The 19701-nt window shown below is 39.1% G+C and overlaps 1 protein-coding gene across 1 annotated transcript; it reads right to left on the bottom strand.

Annotated features, from left to right (window-relative positions):
* Nucleotides 1-22: 22 nt before the first annotated feature.
* Nucleotides 23-19438, bottom strand: LOC146486050 (uncharacterized). The gene is made up of 10 exons (XM_085097757.1): nucleotides 19319-19438; nucleotides 17844-17957; nucleotides 11313-11359; nucleotides 7967-7995; nucleotides 6937-7137; nucleotides 6587-6705; nucleotides 5197-5370; nucleotides 4746-4793; nucleotides 4156-4203; nucleotides 23-3902 (listed from the first exon to the last, which is right to left on the bottom strand). Exons 3-10 carry the CDS (start codon nucleotides 11342-11344, stop codon nucleotides 1239-1241), a joined length of 3315 nt encoding a protein of 1104 aa, XP_084953883.1. The 5' UTR covers nucleotides 11345-11359; nucleotides 17844-17957; nucleotides 19319-19438; the 3' UTR covers nucleotides 23-1238.
* Between the last annotated feature and the right edge of the window lie 263 nt (nucleotides 19439-19701).

The following is a 19701-nucleotide window of genomic DNA, read 5'->3' as shown; positions in this document are numbered from 1 at the left end:
GCGGCAATAACCAGAACAAGAGTACATTTTTTTCGAGCTTTAATGAAGCATTGCTAATAGGCACCCCGGAAATACCGGCTACCGGCAAAAGGATTGCGAAGCGTACAAACTTCTAATCAGCTTACATAGTTATGTGATATGCAATTTTATTTATAAAATTAAAAAAATCGCAACTAAAAGCTAGCCTCGAGTTAAATAATGCATGAAAACAGATGAACTTCAGCTGATTTGCTGAGAGTACACTTACTCCTCAAATTTGGTTTGCGATTCAATTGCTGCCTCACGTTTGCAAATGAAAAAACTATAAATACTGTACAATAGTCTACAAGTTATGATAAAAAGATCTAATTTGAAAACATCGATTCTACCATCAGTTGAAAACGTTATCTACAGTCGCTGATATCTGGTTTCTGGACTAAGGCTATAATCATTAAAAAACCTTTTTATTACCGGATACTGAAGCAACTCAGTTTGATGCAGTGGTAAGAGCATTCGTCTCCGGCACTAAATAATAATGTTTACTGGGTTCTATTCCGGCTAGGTTGAGTTTTTTCCGATGTCCCCTTGTTCCCTGTTCACGTACCGATTTTTCCCCCACACAATGTATTTGCACTCTAGATAAAGAGTACCGCCAACAAAACCACCTCTCAGCGGATCCGAGTCTTTTCTAAATATATATGAATATATCATGAAGTTTTAAGGGTATGTCCGATTGGCCACATTGTGAAATAGGAATACATCTTATTATCGCTAAAGTTTTCCTTGTAAAAGTTTTTTCTTTGTAGTTACCAGAATACAAGATAACTCTTGAGTATTGTGTCCCAAGCAACGTTTCCATGGTTACATGTTATCTAAAACGAGATCTCTGGAGGCTATTCCGCTTATTCCTGTTGCGGAACAGGTTGATCATGTGACCTTTTTAATCCAAGTAAAAGTAGCGGATAGAAATTCGATACAGGCTAGAATGATATATACACAAATGGCGAAGTTTTGCAAACGTAACGGATTAACTAATTAGATAATGGACAGGTCTGGTCTTATGTTGACGGAGGTTACATCATTCCCCCACTTAAAACATCAATCATTTTAAGTTACTGGTAGTTAAAGGTCAACGTGGTAAACTTTTCCTGCCAAGAATAATTGATGAGTTCATTAGGGCTAACTTGACTGGCTGGGTTCCCGAGAGGAGCCTTTTGAGAGGTACTCTACCTTTTGTGTTCACTGTTCAATTCAGTGGTTTAATTAAGGTTACTCTTTTGACTCAAAGGACAGTGCTCGTGATGAAAACTATTCCGCGGATCGCATTCTGCTGTCCTTGATGAACAGCTGTTTGCAGCTTTCTTGCTGTTTGGAAACGATGACTTCTTTTTTAGCTCTGCACTAGGGTCAGTATATCCATGAAGCCTTCCTTCCGTCGAATTCGTATAAATGCTAGACTGACTGTACATTTCCATTACTTCAGTGGAAAAGTTATTACTATTGTTATTATCCATATAACAGTTCGAAATTGTCTGTTCTTCTTCCCGGAAGTTCCAATGAGAGGTTTCAAGTAGGTGGGCCTGAAAGCTGTCTTTTCCATCCGAAGATCCAGTGTTGAAGTGTTGTGTTTGGGTAAAATTAACATGTGATCTCTGAACGTCATTTCTTTGAGAAACAGTGAATAGGTTGCGCGAAGACGACCTCGGAAAATTTCTAAATACCACTCTTTTGATTCCCTGACGATCTCCTTTCTTTAAATCGTTGCTCGTGTCTTGGGAAGAGCCTTGGCTGGATAAAGGGGGTCTTACGTAATTCATGTTTTCGTTTGGCCTTTGATGTGCAACGTTTCTAGACATGTCCGAATGCAAATTCGGATGAGTTGCCATTGTTTGCACCAGAGCTACTGGAAGGCACCTCTGGGTTGACAGTGAGTTCGAGGGATGTTCATTACAATGGGTTCTTTGTCTCAATGACTGTGAAACGACTTGCTTGAGTATTATAGACCTCATTTCTTTGGATGGTAATTTATTAGAAGGTATTGGTGTTTGGAGGGCTTCATTACACTTGCTAGCTCCTGACGACGGGGCAAATGACGCGGTTTCTGTAGGAGAGTCCCTTACCAGGGACATTTGACTTGATGGTGAAATTAAATTTGAGTTTGGTCTACGTTCCATAGAACAATTGGCGGACATTATTTGGACAGGTGGATTTCTGTTGCCTAGGTTACGTTCCTGACAAGATGGAAGTCGAGAAGACGTATTCGTTAATTGACGTGAACTTTGTTCATTAACTTTTTGTTTTAAGTCAGCGAACGTAAAACTAGACTTAGTAACCTGCGGTTCTTGAGGTGAACTTTTCTCGTATATACTGCTTGCCTCGCGGTGCGGATGACTGAACAGAACTTCAGTGAAATGTGATTGTGTTGGTGTAGTTGGTTTATATAGGCTACCATCTCCACTGTATGGAATAGTAGGAGCTGAATTAGCTAACTGTGATTGTCTCCGTGCTATCGGTTTGTGGAAGCCAAGTTCCTCTCTGGATGGATTGCTAGGCAGATTATTTGATGGCTGAGAACATTGTGGCACATTTGGCAGCTGTATAACACCTTTTTCCTGAGATAATAGGAGACTAGAGTTAATATCCGTTCGTTGTGATGCTTTTGGTACAACTCGTATAAATTGGCTTGATGGAGGAGTGGAGGGTGTGCTTGACCATTGAGCTTCTTGAGAATCGTGATGGGAAAGGACGCCTAAAGAAGTATTCGACAAATGCGATTCGCTCGGCGATGCAGTTATATTAGATATCACGCGTGTCTGAGGAGATGGGAGAGTGGATGATGTATTGGCAAACTGTGATTTTTGCGGTGAGCTTCCCGAATAACGAGGAAGAAGGCCATAGGAAACATTCGTGAATTGCGATTTTTGTGGTGGTGAGAGCTGTTTGTTAAGGCCATTTACGTTGTTGGAAGGAAGACAAGACGGTGCATTCATGAAGTGTGATTCTTGCCTTCCATTTCGCAGTTGCAGATCACTTTCTTGATGGGACAGTAGACCAGAACATGAATTCATTAGCTGTGGTTTTTGTGGTAAGCGTTGTTCACGAGGACCAGCTTTCCCAAGTGACAAGGATTGTGATGAATTTTTTTGATGGTCAAGCTCCCGAGGCGTCGATGGAGAAGTAATGGACGCCTTCCTCACTTGTGACTGTTCTCGGACTCTTTTGACGAGTTTTCGAAGAGCTGAAGTCACGATAGATTGGCAGCTGGATGAGCTGCTGTTCACAGATCCACTCTCCTTTGAGGTGGCTCTTGTATTAGACGGCGCATAACACATGGATAAAGTACAACGACGATCGCTGTGATTGCAAAGGTCAATGTCTTTTGTCTGTCGGGTACCGGGTGTTGCGATTGTTGTCAGTTGTTCTTTTGAGACCAACTTATTCTTGTCACCAAGAAAACCAGTTGAGAAATGAGCTTCAGGTTGCATACTCGAGTTTGCCTGTATTGGCCTTTTGATTGGGCTGTTAGGAATAGATGGAACTGCTGTTTTTGGAGGAGCAAAGGAGGTGCACGATGCCATGGCGCAGACTTCCTTTGTTGCCACGTCCGTGGGAATGGGAATACATGTTTCATCCTTTTGAGGTGGGTTCTCACTTGAGGTCAGTGACTCAAAAGTTGTCGAAATTGCTTTACTGTCGACAAGGGCCAAGGGAATTGGACTGAAAGCTCTTCCCATTTTTATGTCTTCCTGAAAACCTTCCACGTTTGAATGTTTTTGGAGCTGTCCCTCATCTGAAGTAGAGGCGTCCTTGTTAGATGATAAGTGCACCAATTGACTAGCTGATCCATCCTGGAGTAACAAAGGTACATTAAGGACTCTTGGAGTGACTCCAGCTTTATTATTTGTCACCACAGGCTTAAAAACCTAGCAAAAGATGACGAATAGTATTTTCAGTATCTTCAAAACTTTCAATACTTTTGAGAGCGTTTTCTTTTTGGTGCCTTCACTCCATAGCAGCAAAATGTTGTTTAACAGCTTTTAATTCAGAAAATTTTGGGGTCCATAGAGTAATTCTAATAACAAATCAACAATGGTAACTTCCGATAACACCGGGCCAAACAATGTTTTGAAGAATATGCAAACGTTTTCATTGGAAAAGTTCTAAGGCTGTACTTACAACTCTCATACTGACTTGAGTACCACGTGACACCATCAGGTTATTTTCCTGAAGAGAAGATTTAGAACAAGCAGTTACGGCAATGGGGTAATGGGAGCAGTAATTCCTCAAAATATACTTCAATCATTTAAGGACCGGAATAGAGTAGCTTGTGTTCAATAACTATTGCCCTCGCACATCAAGGGAACTCCTGCACTTTCCTTCACTCTAAGCTAGAGCGGTAGGAAGCATGTGTTATCAAGGGTATGCTTCCTTATACATGTAATTTTGGTAACTGCAACCGTATAAAATATGGCTTTGACAAAGTTTGTCCGAGAACAGGCGATACGTGAGGTGAGACGTGATTTGTAAAAGATTGTTATTATTATTATTAGTATTGCCGCCCGTTTAGATGTTGGCGCTTGGCTTGAAACAAGAATAATATTCTAGGAGTATTAAAAAGTCTGAAAAAGGTATGAAATATTGCATATCTTGACCTTAGGTAGGCTTATGAATTTCAAGTAGCAGCCCAGGGAACTAAAGTTTTATACCTTGCACCAAACGTTTTCCTAGCTGGTTTATGCATTTATACACGAAGTAAGTAGACTTACCATAGCCACGTTCACCTGCGTTCCACATGAGACCATCCGCTCATTTTTCTAAGGAAAGAGGAAGGAAAGAATTGTAGTGAACATTTTGTCAACCTCTTTTAAAGATAAACAACAGTGTAGTGTTTGAATTGTATTTGTGCATTTTGGGGGTCAATAATATGGCTTTCCCAATGTCTCTTGTTGCTATTTTTAAACAGTGTCCTGCCGTGATAAGTTTGCAGGACCTTAAGTGAGGGTTCAGGCTAGGAGTAAATAACTTAGAAAAAAATTCCTTCCTCTGCTGTAATATCTGCACATTTTTATCTGGTTCGTTTTATCACCTATCATTTCCATCTTGGGGACGTAGAATAAGGTTAATTTCTCCTCATCCTCATCACCGTCATCATCATCGCCATCATTGCCATCCTAAATTGTTTAGTGGTATCTCTTCCTTTTAACATACGACACTCACTAGCTTTTGTTGCTGAATGAGATCTTGAAGAGAGTCACGGAGACTGGATGCTAGCTGCTGCAGTTCCTGGTTTTGTTGTTCAAGTTGACTCATCCTGTTTTTTACTTTTTCCATTCGCTTCGTCAAAACTCTCTGTATTACTGTTGCGCGCTTCTTCAGTTGCTTCTTCACAGTCTAAAATCAAAAAAACCTCCATACGTTCATTCCTTTCTTGTGAGACCTCGATTCTCCTATCAGTGGTTCATGTCTACCCTTTAAATAATTTGATGGCTTAATGCAGAAAACGCGGTGCTGAGAAATGATGATATGTACATTTTAGCTCTATAAATTTCGACTGGATGTTAACCCTTGCTAATGGGAAATCTTATTGATCGTGGTAGGATTAATTAATAAACCGAGATCTTCTTTCCAAATAGAACTTCCTCTGCTCTATCTAGCGACTGAAAAAGGCGTTTGTGCCGAAATGGGACAAGACGAGGCTACATAGAAATATAGAAATCAATTTTTCAAACTGTATGACGGTGTGAACCTGAAGTTTACTGCCGCTACATCGACGACAGTATTGAGGTAATTTCAACCAGCAAAGAAGAACTTAATCATTTTATCACTTCTGTAAATTCCTTTCACACGGCTTAAAAACTGATACTTGGGAAATTTCTGAAACCTCGGTCGCCTTCCTCGATATCAAAGTTTCAATCAAAGGCAACGGTCTGGCCACCACTACTAACCTGCAGACTCAAACAGTACTTACTATTTATCTTATCACTAGTTGCACGTGAAAAACTCATCCCGTATTCTCAATTTCTTAGACTTCGACGTTTATGCATAGCCCACTTTGAAAATGAGTGATGGCCTGGGTCGAGAGTAACTGCCTAAGTGATTGTGGGATTGTTTGGGGGGACGCAAAAAAAGCGAAGATAATAGCCAACGTCCCCCCAAACCTTCCCACAATCGCTTGGAAAGCTACTCTCGACCCAGGCCATCACTCTTTTTCAAAGTGGGCTATTGATGACTCCAAGTTTTCAACAAGTCAGACGAATTTATTCTTACTTTTCACATTACCATGCTCCCACCAATGGCGTAGCTCCACTATTCACTATATAAACCATATACACCCCACAATTGCTTGATTCGCTATGACGAAGGGCTGATGCTCGAAACGTCTGCACTGAGCACTCGAATCACTTTACTGTGGCCAAAATACCTTATCAACTCTGTTGTTAAAAAATACAAACACTCGGTAAGGAGAATAAGTTGTAGTTTGAAAGTCTCGGCTTAAAATTTAATCCGACGACGGAAGATATTGTTTTATATCGTGGACAGTAGAATAACACGTTCATTCATACATACTTCAGCGGGTTTTACGACTCCTCTTTGCCAATTTACTCACCTGTCTAAATCTTTCAACGCCCGTATTTTCATCTTTGCGTAGAGCTTCAGTAGATTGTTGCAGAGGTTGAGCACTGGCCTCGGATGGTCGCTCCCAGGGTTGAATTACTTTAGCAGGTGCTTTGGGAAAATAAAATTGCATTTGTTCAATACGTTCCCTAACAAAAAGAATGACGTTTTGCAAAGTATTACTAGTACCAAAGTATTAACGGCACCAGAGGATAGTGTAGCTTATTATCTTTTCTTTAAAAGGGTTGTATTAAGGGAATGGGGGTATAGCACAGCAGGAAGATATTGCTTAGTAGCTTAACTTAAATGTCATTTAAATCTCCAAGGAAGGTCGTTTATTACCTCTAGTTGTGTTAACTGCATTACTTATTTCATCTCTGGACCTCTTCGTCCCTGTGATTGTTGGCTGAGGTGTGCGTGCACGTTCCACAGTACGGTCGCTGTTAAAATTCTCGTTTAGGTTACGTATCCGCACAATTCTAAATCCTCCTTCATAGCTTTGCTCAATTTGAAAGCCGTCCTGGTATTGTGTTCTGGATAGATCTATGGCATAACGAGTTACAATTCAAAAGTCCTGTTTGGTCTGTAGACCTTATAAAAGTGAGTAGCACTCAAACACTTTCTTTGCAACTCTCAAGAGCACCCAAGCGCATAATTAAATAGAAAATTAACATAAGATCGAGGCCGGGTTGTTCGAAAGCTAATCTACGATTTAAAGTTACTCGAGGTTTTATCTGGCTCTTTAAAAGTGGTTTTAAAGCCTAATTTCAAGCTAAAGGTAAAGAAAAGTCTAAGTCAAAACTGAGTGTCAACAATCTTTCGGAAGCATCTTTACCGATTAGTAATTAAACTTGAATCAAAGTTCACATTAATCCAGGATTAGCTTAATCGGCTTTCGAACAACTGGGCCCAGATGAGTTAAGATCAAATGAGATGAGACGAGATGGTATGGTATGAGATGAAATGTCATGAGAAAAAACGAGACGACTGAGAAGTGACGAGGCGAGATGAGCAGAGGTTAGATGAAGTGAGATGAGAGGACATGAGATGATCATGAGATAATATGGGATAGGATGAGATGTGATGAAATAAGATAAGGTGGGATGAGTTGAGATGAAATGAGGTCAGATGAGACGAAACGAGACGAGACGAGATGAGTTGGGAGAGATCATCAGAAGAGATAAGATGAGGGGAAGTGAGATGAGATGGACACTTACAGCTAGAGACATTTTCTTGGTTACGACTCACACGTGAATCTCCGGTTGAAGTTGGAGGAAGTGAAGTTGGAAGAGATGCGATGAAATAAAGTGAGGTGATTCAAAATTTGTTATTGATCTGTAAGTTCATTGCACCTACTGAAAAAGAAACTTACCGGAATCTTGCCATGGATCATATATTTTGCTGTTAAGAGAGATAAAATTATTAACGTAAGCCAATGCAAAGTCAGGAAACTACGATACAGAACTTGATTTAATTCAACTGGCACTCGATATCTTGGAATGATAGCAAAATATAAACATTTTGCTATTATTCGAAGATATCGAGTGCCAGTTGAATTCACAATTTATTAATAAGCTAAGAAATTACCTACACCTTATGAAAATTCATATCTAAATAAGCTATGAATTTCCATGTTATCAGCCTTCAATGCTTTTGCAATAATCATATAATTTATAATAAAGTCTCGATTTAACGCGCGCGCTGATTGGTTGAAATAGCGTGCCATATCAGAGTACAGATGCACGGAGCAACGGTGTCACGCCATCAGCCCGTTTGTGAAATGCCTGGACTTCTCTCTCGTTTTTTTATTTATTTTATTTTTTATAATTATTATTATTATTATTTTTTTGACCCAGACGTCTTATATAACCTAGAAAACGAAAACGAACCCTTAGCTTCAATGGCTATAGACCATCCTGTGCTTAACAATACAAATAACAGTTTTCGAAGACTGAAGTTAGCGATGAGAGCCAAGTATTAAACATAAAAAAACAGAAATTTGCAAACATATCAAGCGCCGAAATTGACGAAATTACAACGAGGGCAGAGACGAGAAACACCAAAGATAACACAAAATGGGCAGCTCAAGTTTTCGAACGAAAGATGTAAAAATGTTATAAACTTAAACAGTGTTAAAATCTCACATACGGTAAACGCTCGTTAGCTATATTTTCTTGTTAAAAAAAAATCAAACAAAAAATTGAGAAAACTGAAAATTTAATTAGCTAGCGAATACACACCGTGTACATATATAAGTTTACAAGATCCTAACATTTTCCGTGCAAGTTCCATCACGGCACATCATGGCCACTCCTCCGCTCACCACAGTGAAGCAAGCATCAGAAATTGTTTGTTCAGATTTTCTCTCCGGGGCACTGAATGAGAGGCCACAGCAGTCACAGCAGCCCAGTTTTCCTAACGGTGTCAACAGTTCGAGCAATCCTCTTACTCACGTGAATTCGACTGTTGTTCATTCACAACTCGGCGAGCCGCACGCCTTAGCAACCGATTTTGCCATCCAAATTTTTCCTCGATCACTACAGGAGGCCTATTGTTTACGGGAGTGCTGTTGACAGTTTAAAACACATTTTCGGTGCAATACGAGTTCCAGTGCGTTGTAAAAAGTTTACAGCAATCAACATTCACTCACTGCGTGCAGTCGAATATTTCCGGTTCAGTCAAAAACCTCCGGAAAATTCAAAAAGCCGGAGAAAAATAAATTTATCGTCGATGTGCAGCGAGTATTAAACACGGCAAAGCAAAGGCGACACACCCGATTGCTCGTCCTTATCAGGCGACTCACCCGAGATAAGAACGGCCGAGTTCAAAATCTCTCTGTGAAGAAATTTCTAATATTATTATCGGAGTTAGCTCACGAAGCAAAGGCGACGCACCCGATTGCTTATTGTTCTCAGGCGACACACCCGAGAGAACAACTGTGACCTAACTATGTCTTTTACCTTTGCACAATAAAACCGTAAATATTTAACCGGTATTTTTGGACACTTTTGTCGCACTCAGCGTGGTGAACATTGATTGCCAGTATCTATCATCTATTTTGGTCTTACCGTCTGAAATACTAACATGACAGTAACACGGTACCGCAATAAAAGGCATTTTAAAAATATATTTTGTATTGACTCTGATTGTAAGAGTTCCTACACACGTGGGAAATGGAAGCTGGTGATCGACGCCGTTACACTTTTTCCCAAATCACGAATTCGCAAGTGCTGATCAAATATATAACGTAAACATAAAAATCGCACTTACCTTTGCGGACCACTGGAGGATGACGATTTACTTTATTTTTCATTCAATTATTGGAAAATGATGTAGAAAATTAGCTTGCCGAAAAATAAACTCTAAATTTGCATCGTAGAGACCATGGGCGAACAAATCATTCATGTTATGGTTCGTCGATTTAGGAGCATTTAGCGCGCCAATTAGATTGGCGGGAAAACGAAAGCCTTTAGCAAAAATTGTCATTTTTCTGTTTCCGACACTCGATGTGTAGTCAGGCTTTTGGACAGATCACAGGAGTTTTCGTTTCCAGTTAACTGTGCGTTTCCACAGAAGCCAAGCTTTCTAGTCACAAAAACTTCATTGCTTTGCGGCAAGCTCGATCCAGACATTACACGCGACTGAAAAAGATTCTTTACTATACTGTTGATAGATTGCTGCTTTCGAACAGGAATTCGATCATAGCAACTGTCACTCAACCTAATTAGTTTTAACACCTCTACGCGGCTCCTCATAACACAGCGCAGCAGTTGGTTTAATACCAGCCGCAAGCTTTAAGCAGTTTGTTTTCGAATTGCCTTGTTAAAACGTCCAGATTTGTATGAGCCACAAATCCACCGGATTTCATCGAACATTTTACTTTTCCATGCTGATTTTTCAAGCACTGGCGTTACATTCGAACTATGCAAAGTTTGTGAACTTGATGCTTTGCTTTGACATGTTTGACAGCTTTCGTCTTGTTCAACCAATCAAATCATTTGAACCATTCTAACAAGGATTGTCATTGGCTTATTTTAGCGCACTTTATCAGAGTACAGATGAACGCTGACGCCACTTCTGTTCGTTTGGAAAATGAAATTTGTTTTGAAAATGAGGGTGAATGCGTGGGGAAATAAAAGGATTCTTTACCATAAAACAAATAAAGAAGCCTCGACTGTGCTCTGTTCTGTTGTAAAGCACTTAGGAAGCGGCTAGAGCACTCAAGAAGTAGGGAGTAACACTTGACTACGTCTCGTGTTTCCCGTATACACTTCTTTCGTGCTCTAGCCGCTTCCTGCGTGCTTTACAACGGAACAGAGCACAGCCGAGGCTTCTTTATTTGTTAAATACAACACTTATATAGCATAGTTTACATTTAAATTTTCAATTGCGCTTTACAAAACCTCTAACAGATCATGAGCAATATAGAAATAATAAAATTAATCAAGTAATCATGAAAAACTTGCTTAAATAAAAATGTTTTCATTTTAGTTTTAAAACAAAACAGACTAGACGTAGATCTAATGTTCTGTGGTAAGGAGTTCCGTAACCTCGAGGCGACGACCATACTTCGCACGATCACCGAACGTCTTGAATGATTTGTCATGAGGGAAGCGAAGTATGGTTCCATCATGGGCGCTACGGAGACTATGTAGACGTGAAACCTTAAAGACATCAGATCGTTGCCCCCTTTCTTACAAAGTGGAATTCACACTTACCGTCGCTTGGAATGTCTTTCAGGATCATCCATATGTATTGCCACAACCTAACAAAAAAAAGCCACATATTAAAGCGAAATTCTTCTGATGTGATTTTGAAAGATGAGGTGTTACGATCATGAATGTTAGTGTCCAACATAAAAAAACTCTTTAATGAAAAGCACGGTGTGGGAATCTATTGCATCATTAATTTAGCATGATGGAAATCACCAACATCTCGTCTCACTGATTTGCTACCAATCATACACAAGTTGTTTTGCTTCGAAAGGGATATCTTAAACGCGAACAGGAAAAAAAGGACATCCCTGCTTTAGCCACACGTTTGATGCACTATAAAACTCCAACGTTCAAAGGCAACTGAACACAGCAATTCTAAATGTCGAAGAGACGCGAAGTATATTTCGAATTGCCGTATTTTTAGAGTTTTACATCGCTAAGACGTTTATTTTATAGTTTGTCAGATGTGTGGCTAAGACGAGATCTCATTCTCCCTAGCCTTGGTGGCTGAAATAAACACCTCAGCCTTCAATTATCAGTATCGCAACCACGCAAATTAGTATCTTTAGACTATTTAGTTTTCCAATTCCATGTAAGCAACCTTAGCATAATTCAGATCTACTATACTCAGCCTGTGCTCGCGTTAGTTTCCTTTTAAAACAATTTACCATTGGATACGGCAACGCCAACGCAGGCGTCACTTTGAAATGAATATTCACGTTATCCGATATACTTAGTTTGTCATTATTCCACCCCGTTCAACTTGCACAATAAAAACGAGTTATTCAGGAACACAAATAGCAGCAATGGCGTAAATAAAAAGTCCACAAAGAGTAAGAACTGATCATTCGCCGTACCTCGTGTACTCACGTTTTCCTTAAAACTTTGTGAATTTGGTCATTTCACTTTCGTTGTCTTGCAGAGGACGTCAAAGAAATGTACTAATTTTTTAACGCACCTGGAGAGCTATTGTTTAGCTCATTGAACTTTTTGTTTTTTGACTTCGCCGTCGTGTTTTCGTAAGGTCCCTAATATTTCAAACACGATGGTAGAGATCTTGGACGAACTGCAAACGGGTCAACGACTGGATCGCTGAGGAACGCGTCTTGGTCCCAACTCAAACATCAACAAGTATGTTATGTAAGCTGGCCCTGGCTTAAACTCTCAATTATTTAGTCCCGATGAAAAATCTTCAGGTCTTTACGGAGAGAAAGCATAAGTGCAAATTCACTTCCAAGTTCGAAGTTTCAACTTTTGGATCTTCAACTGCAGAATTTCAATAAGCTTTTGTTACTCAAACGTATCAATGCCGATTAACGCGCATATTTTAGAAGGTGAATTGGTTGCTAAGACAGTGAGGCAAAACAGGATATATCATACTTGAGTTAGATGGGCTATGAAAACGTCGTAGAATGAAGCACCGGGATGCACTATTGAAGATCTTATAACCTCAATTCTTTAGCAGAAATATGCAGAGTTGCTCAGTAACAAACAGCTACTAGCTTACCACGACAAGAGCAAGACAATATGAAACAACTTAGAATTTTTTAGTGAAATAAACAGATTTTCTCCGGTTACGATAATTTCCGCAAAGTAAATTGTTTTTACTCTAGCAGAATGATAATAATAATAGATAGACCAAGTGAGTGGTGGCTAAACAAGCCTCTCAAAACATTTAAATAAATAAATTGCACCAAAATCTTTCGACTAAAAGGAAGATAGTCCTTGTGCGTGAAACAATTTCGTTATAGAAACTAAATAAACACAACTCACAATAGCACATCACAACGGAACACGATTCAAATCGTGCGTGAGAAAACTAAGAAAAACTTCTAGAGATGACTGTTATTTTCCATGCAAAACATTTGTAATCGTTAACTCGTTTTCTTCCCTCCTTTCTCCTCTCCTTCCTCCCAATCCACCTGTTACGCCATAGCTCTCTGCCACCGCCGCTGCCCCGCCCCCTTCCCCCCCCCCCCCCTATTACTCTCTCTTACCGTCTCTTCCATCAACTCTCACCCAAATCTATTTACAAGGAGAAGGAACACCAGGTTTACCGACCCCGGACGTGCCGTCAGCCCAGTCAAAACTACTCTGTTAAACTCCAGCGTCATTAGCACCTGTGCCCGTTGTTAAGACTTATGCTATTGGCTTCAGATGTCAACTAAAAAAAAAATGATAGCAATGCGCCATAGCTTAAAGAAAGCGTTCGTTGATAAGCGAAGTAAACTGTTATCAGAAGACAGTAAAGTCGGATTTACATCCTTCGTTCTGCAGGGACAAGTTTTCGCACAAAATATTGAAGTTTTAAAGGAACAAACTGGTTGCTAAGGAACTTGAGGCAAGCTATTAAAATAAAATAGTAACTCTAAGGATGCAAATATATACAGAAGCGAGTTGAATTAAATTCACGAAACTTGCTAATTCTTAATATTAGTAGTTTCACCTGCGTTTAAGCAATCTTTCAATGATTATTTTGAATATATAAAACAGCGAAATAATAGTACTAACATTAGACTGCGATATGAAATTTCAGTTGGTCGGTGCTTGTTGCTGTCATATTATTTTCTTTCCAGAATTCCTCCCTATTTTGCGTATGTACTTCTTGGATTGAAGGGTTTGGAGTATTTATCATCTACTACTATGCCTTCTGATGTTGCAGTGCTACAATAAATAAAGCGAACCTATACTGCTGATACAAAACATTAAAGCTTGAAGTAAAGATAGTTATTAATTTTGATGTCATTCACGTCAATTTGGCCTGCTCTCCTACTTAAGCCAAAATATAAATAGCTAACATAAACAATTTTTTTTTTAATATTTCGCTCATCTTCTTTTGAAATGAATTTGAATCGTGAGTTTATTCTTGCGACAACGCGCTACTTTGGAGCAATTCCGAAATAGTAGTGAAACAAAACAGATTCCTGTTAACCACTTTCCATTGGGTTTAACTCCGTTTAGGGAAAGAAGACATAAGTGGATCAATTCATCCAAGCAGTACAAAGGAAATCGTGTGTTCTTATTAATATATCGTGAGATAAATCCTACAAAAACTATAAGCCATCTTGTGTATTCAGAACAGCTAATTCTTAGCAATTTGGGGGCAGTTTCGTTGCAAACCAGCTACAAAACAGCAAGAAAACTGCAGGTTAAGATGATTATAACGAGATGGAAGTTTGAGGGGTCATCTTTGTTGCCATAGCTGGTCGATGAAAAATACATATATGGCAGGAAAATTATATGTTGTTACAGCACTACGACAAAATAAAATGGAAGCGCTTGAAGGTCGGAAAAAGCGATGGCATGAAAGTCACAGTTCTATTTTTCCATATTACACTGGATGTTTGTGAAGCCACACAGATGCACACTTGACTGCCCATTTTCGTAACTAAGGAACAACTGTCTTCTTCAGACTTGCATGTGTTACTTCAGGACGTTGAATTCGAATTTTCATCTTTTAAATTCTATCTTTATTGCAAGAAAAAGTGGAGACGCTTAAGAGTGAATTTTGACGCTGTGGTGATTGTTATGATCGCGCACTGTCTTTGAAAACAAGTAGGGATCTTAAGCAAAGACGACGAGGACGACGACGAAAAGGGACTTAAAATGTCATTCGCGTTTTCTGAATAAATTCGCGATAATTTCCACTAATTTCAGTAGTTTTTGTAATGTGGCCGAGATATCCAGGAGCGAAAGTTGTAGGGGTGGTTTTAAAGTTCACCATAAAACCATGAATGTGGTCATTTCATGTTGTTGTTTTGCAGAGGACGACCAAGAAATTAAAACTCTTATTTTCTGACCGGTTCTCGTTCCCGTCGTCGTCGCTGCTTGAGCTCCCTATTTTTCGTTTGGCGGACGGAGAAATTTGAATACCAAATTAACGTTTATCGACAATTCAGGGTTTGAATAGTGTAACACGCGCTCAAAACGTAGAATTTTTGTTTCGAAACTTGCGATAGAGTGCACTGCTTTTGAGTGCTCACCCACAGTTGTCGGTATACATGGTCAGTATACTAATACCGAAAACATCAATATCTGTTTGAGAACCATAACAACCCCACTAAACTACTTATCTTTTCTTGGATACTAAAGACAAATTACAGAGGAAGTTCTTCTTTACCTCGTTTACATTTTGTGATAGATTTGACTCAAGAGTATTAAAATTTATTCTTTTATTTTTCTTGGTAGGAAACATTTTAACTCAGTATTAAGACATGCCATATTTATGCAAATAACGTTTCGAAATTAATGTCAAGTTCAAACGTTTCAAGGCCAATCGATTATCTAAAAATATTCACATACAAGAAGCGAGAAAAACAAAACTTAGACGAGCAATGTAATCTGATTGAGTGTTACCTTCAATTCTTAATTTAATTTTTCTCGAGTTTACTTCGTTAGGAGTGGCGAACGACCGAACGCCGAACGGGGCAAACATTGTTCCGATATATTCGACATATTACATAGCGATGATCAAACAAATTTATTATTTAATTTTTTTCCCTCATTTCTTCTGACTCAGTTTCCAAATGGTAGTCAAGAAATAAATTGTTCGCATGCATGTTACGTTTAAAACCGACCGAATGGAAGAGGCACGCGTTTCTCGGCATTGTAGCGTGCAAAAACTGCCCACGGTATACGCTTCTATTCACCTGAATCAGTTTTGTTAAAGAGAATGGGCCAGTTATTTAAACAGAGTCTAACTTAGGCCGCGGCTTAAGACAATCAGTGGGCCTCCAAATCTGTTTATAAGTGGTTTACTTTACGTAGACAAATAGTTTTCTAGTCTGGGATGCAAGCCTTCTCGTTGCTGTCAGCAGCAGATAATGTTTAGATATGACTGTTGGCAAAATTGAAAATAGCTTAGAACGTGGTTTTGTTAAACACCGTCTAAACTGTCTTTTAATTACTGACCTAATATATTTTATCAAGCACAGCACATTTTTCTTCTGGCCCTAGTTTGAGATGATACCTTAAAAACTCCCAGCTTCAAACCGGATCACTGGTGTCTTGATGTGGGGATTGAAGTATGTGCCTGGATTCACCTGAATGTTGTTAAAGAGAATATATTTTTCAAACACAACACTTTAATTGTTTCTGGCCCTACTTTGAGATGATACCTTAAAAAATCACGGCTTCAAACCGGTTTTGCTGTTGGGGTGACTCCATGGATAAGAACATTTGTTCCACGTTGTCCCTTTTCAGCCAAAGTGTATAAATTAGTATGAACTAGTTAGAAAACATAGACAATGGTGGTCTCACCAAGTGGGGGCTGATGATGACATACTAATCCGTTCTTTGTCCCTTCATGTTACAGAAACCAAAATTATGAGAGTAACCCTCCCGACACGTTCTCGATTCGTTCACCTTCAATTATCGTGATGACAATCAAACTGCACCAGACTTGCTTTCAAAACACTCAATTCAAGGTATTAAAACCACCCTCAATCATATCAAGTTAGCGTCTATTAACATAGCGCCACGACACAATTACTTCAGCCGAAAATTTAGACATTCTAGACATAACAGAAATGCACTCTCTTTACTTTGTATGTCTCCCGGTTCTTAATTTAAAATACACCAGAATGTTTACATACCACCTGAGCCATTGAGAATGGTCTCAGTTTCTCACGTGTAGTTACGATCAGGATAAAATACAGAAGACAGCAGCATTTTTCAACTAAAAATACCGAGCGAAGACCTTTGCCTCTCGTTTGCTTTGATTTCAGGTTCAGTCACTTAGTCATTTCTTTAACAAACGATCCTGAGAAGAAAGGACGTTCCTCGCTCCAGGCGCTTTTCAGTTTTTCACGAATCAATAATTCTTAATACTGCGTTGAAACAGTCTTCCCAAATGGTTCTACATTGTTCGGTTTGACCTGTTTATTTCAAGGCCCTCGTCTTAGATCAACTCGTTCAGTTTAATTCAGGTATAATTTTAAAAGGCTAAACGGCACCAGTAAAATATTGACAAATAAAAACCCATCAGTCATAAATTTGAATTGAATTCATTTAAATAAGCACGTTGTGTTAAAAAAAAAAAACCTTCCTCAAAATGAACAGGTTTGCAGACAAACTGACAACTGAAGGAAATGAACAGATCACCAAAGATTTTTCTAGACTGACAAGTTCAAGTCTAACTGCTTTAACATGTTTAATTCAACCTTACAGATTGCCAACACTTTCCAGCGTTAAAATGCTTTGGCGCGCCGTAAAATATAAAATGTCTATAGGAATCGATGTTTACGTGCAATTACAACTGACTCATCCAGGGATACATGATCTTTAAATTACCAATGAACAACGTTGATCATTTTCTACCTGTTCCTCTAAAACACAAATTAAAGTAGATACTGCCTTTTCGACCAAGTTTAGCAACGAATCTGTAAGTCCCTTTGTCGGTATCAATGCATGCGTGAATATTTCATTAACACACATGCACTTATTCACTTCGCATACATACTATTTATTTTTTTTACATTTTGCATACGCAAGCCTAAACAATAAGCGAAGAAATGTCATCTAATCAATACTTACGTTCTTTAATAATGGCTTACTACCCTCTGCTGCTCTGTAATTTCCACAGCGGAATAGCCGGAATTCACCCTTAGTGGCGGACGTGTTTGCCTTTGAACTGTCATCGAATAGAAGCTACAAGGCAAGTTTCATACAATGGAAGTTTAAAAGACATTAAGGTTGCCAAGGAACGAACAGGGAGCGAAAAACTTTAAAGCCACTACTCTAGAAGATTTTTCACTGAAGAGCAGAATTCATGGATTGAATTCGGTAAAATTTTTTAGTAATATTTCCTATTTGGCCACGAGTTTGAACATGACCATCTCACTATTTTCAAAACTAGGGCACGTCCGTGAACGAGGCCAAACATCGCTGAATCCTTTTTCAGCTTAACTTAGTTCTCAAAAACCAATTTCAGTCGGTTATTTAATGTTCACAAAGGACGTAGAAAGAAGGCATTAATGAAGACATATCTATCGAATGGTTCAGCTCTCAAAATTGAACAAAATGCTATTTTTGGGTCAACTTTGTACGTATTGTTCTACTGAAGGCGGTCGATGAATATATCAAGAGAGGGTAATTTTCAAAACTATTGCTTGCTTTTCTATATCTTTCAAATGACTGCTAAATTTTTTGTTATTATCAACGTAAACGACATGTGATTATATTGAAGGTTTAAAGTGACATGTCGGTACTTATTGTTCGCGGGTAATTGAACACGCGACCGACATTCGTTCACATCGATACGATGTTTTTGTGTTTTAAACTTTCCATTGTTCTCATCTGCACGCTCAGTATACGCCTTGTAGCGTAAAAATTCGTGGGTTTATGGAGAATGTGACACACGATGGTAACTTTTATCTCTTCAATTTATCACGTCTCATTATCTGTGCTTTGCGAAACTAGATGAAAGAATATGAATTAATTTTTTTAAGTGATGTTTTCGTTGAAGTTCGCGGTTGCGAAAGGTACTTATTCTCTCGAGTCGGAAACAGTGTTTGTAAGAAAAGTCCGGATGCGGCCATTTGGGAAAATGTGACGGCTCAATGCACAATTCAGAAAAACATTTGAACACTTTCTAGCACAGCCACCTGCTAAAAGCTGCTCATTGAGATGTTTTATCTGATATGTTCTGTTTTCAAGTCACAGCAGAAGTTATATTCAAGCAAACAAAATGGCATCCAAAATACCGACAAAGTTCTGCTGTGGCGATTTTTATGAGACAAGGAATTTCCACTTCCGACGTCGAGTTTTACAAATAACTGAAATGGATTTTTCTTTGCACTAGATTTTTCCATTGGATTGTTTGAATTGTTCTATTAAAATCCTCAAAATATCAATTACCGTAAATCGTATTTGCTTACGAATTCGTTGGGTCATCCTAAAACTAAACAAATGTTATATTCTGCGTTTTGTATTTAACATATTGATAAACTAGAAATACGTGTCTCGCAAAACCTCGCGAAGCTAGGGCTGGGTGGACAGTTGATTTCTACCTCGGTTGTACTGCCTGTGATATTCCAATCTGCGGTTCCTCTGCTCTGTGGTTTCCTGATGTCTCCTTCTTCTTCGCTGCTCGCGCTGAATCTGAAGTCGTCTTTCACGTTGTTCAGGAGTTTCGTTGTTTAATCTCCCTCGGCGAATGTGTCGTGTCCCTTGTGCTTCCTCCTTGGACAAACTTTGTTTGTACTGTTACCAGGCAACAGCACGGACATCGTCAACGATATATATCAATATTTTTTTTTGCTCGAATTCGCGCGGCTTAGCTCCCGAGCGATTCACGTACGGCCCGAAAAATTTATTAACCTCGCTTCGCGAGGAATTAAACATCATCAACTTCCTGAAAAACTAAAGGATGAAGATAGATGCTACCTTTTTT

This window comes from Pavona decussata, unplaced genomic scaffold (genome assembly GCF_977016875.1).
Source record: "Pavona decussata unplaced genomic scaffold, jaPavDecu1.1 SCAFFOLD_21, whole genome shotgun sequence".
Classification (NCBI taxonomy): Eukaryota; Metazoa; Cnidaria; class Anthozoa; order Scleractinia; family Agariciidae; genus Pavona; species Pavona decussata.
Note: the sequence above shows the minus strand (reverse complement) of the source record. Positions and strands in the feature narration are given on the sequence as shown.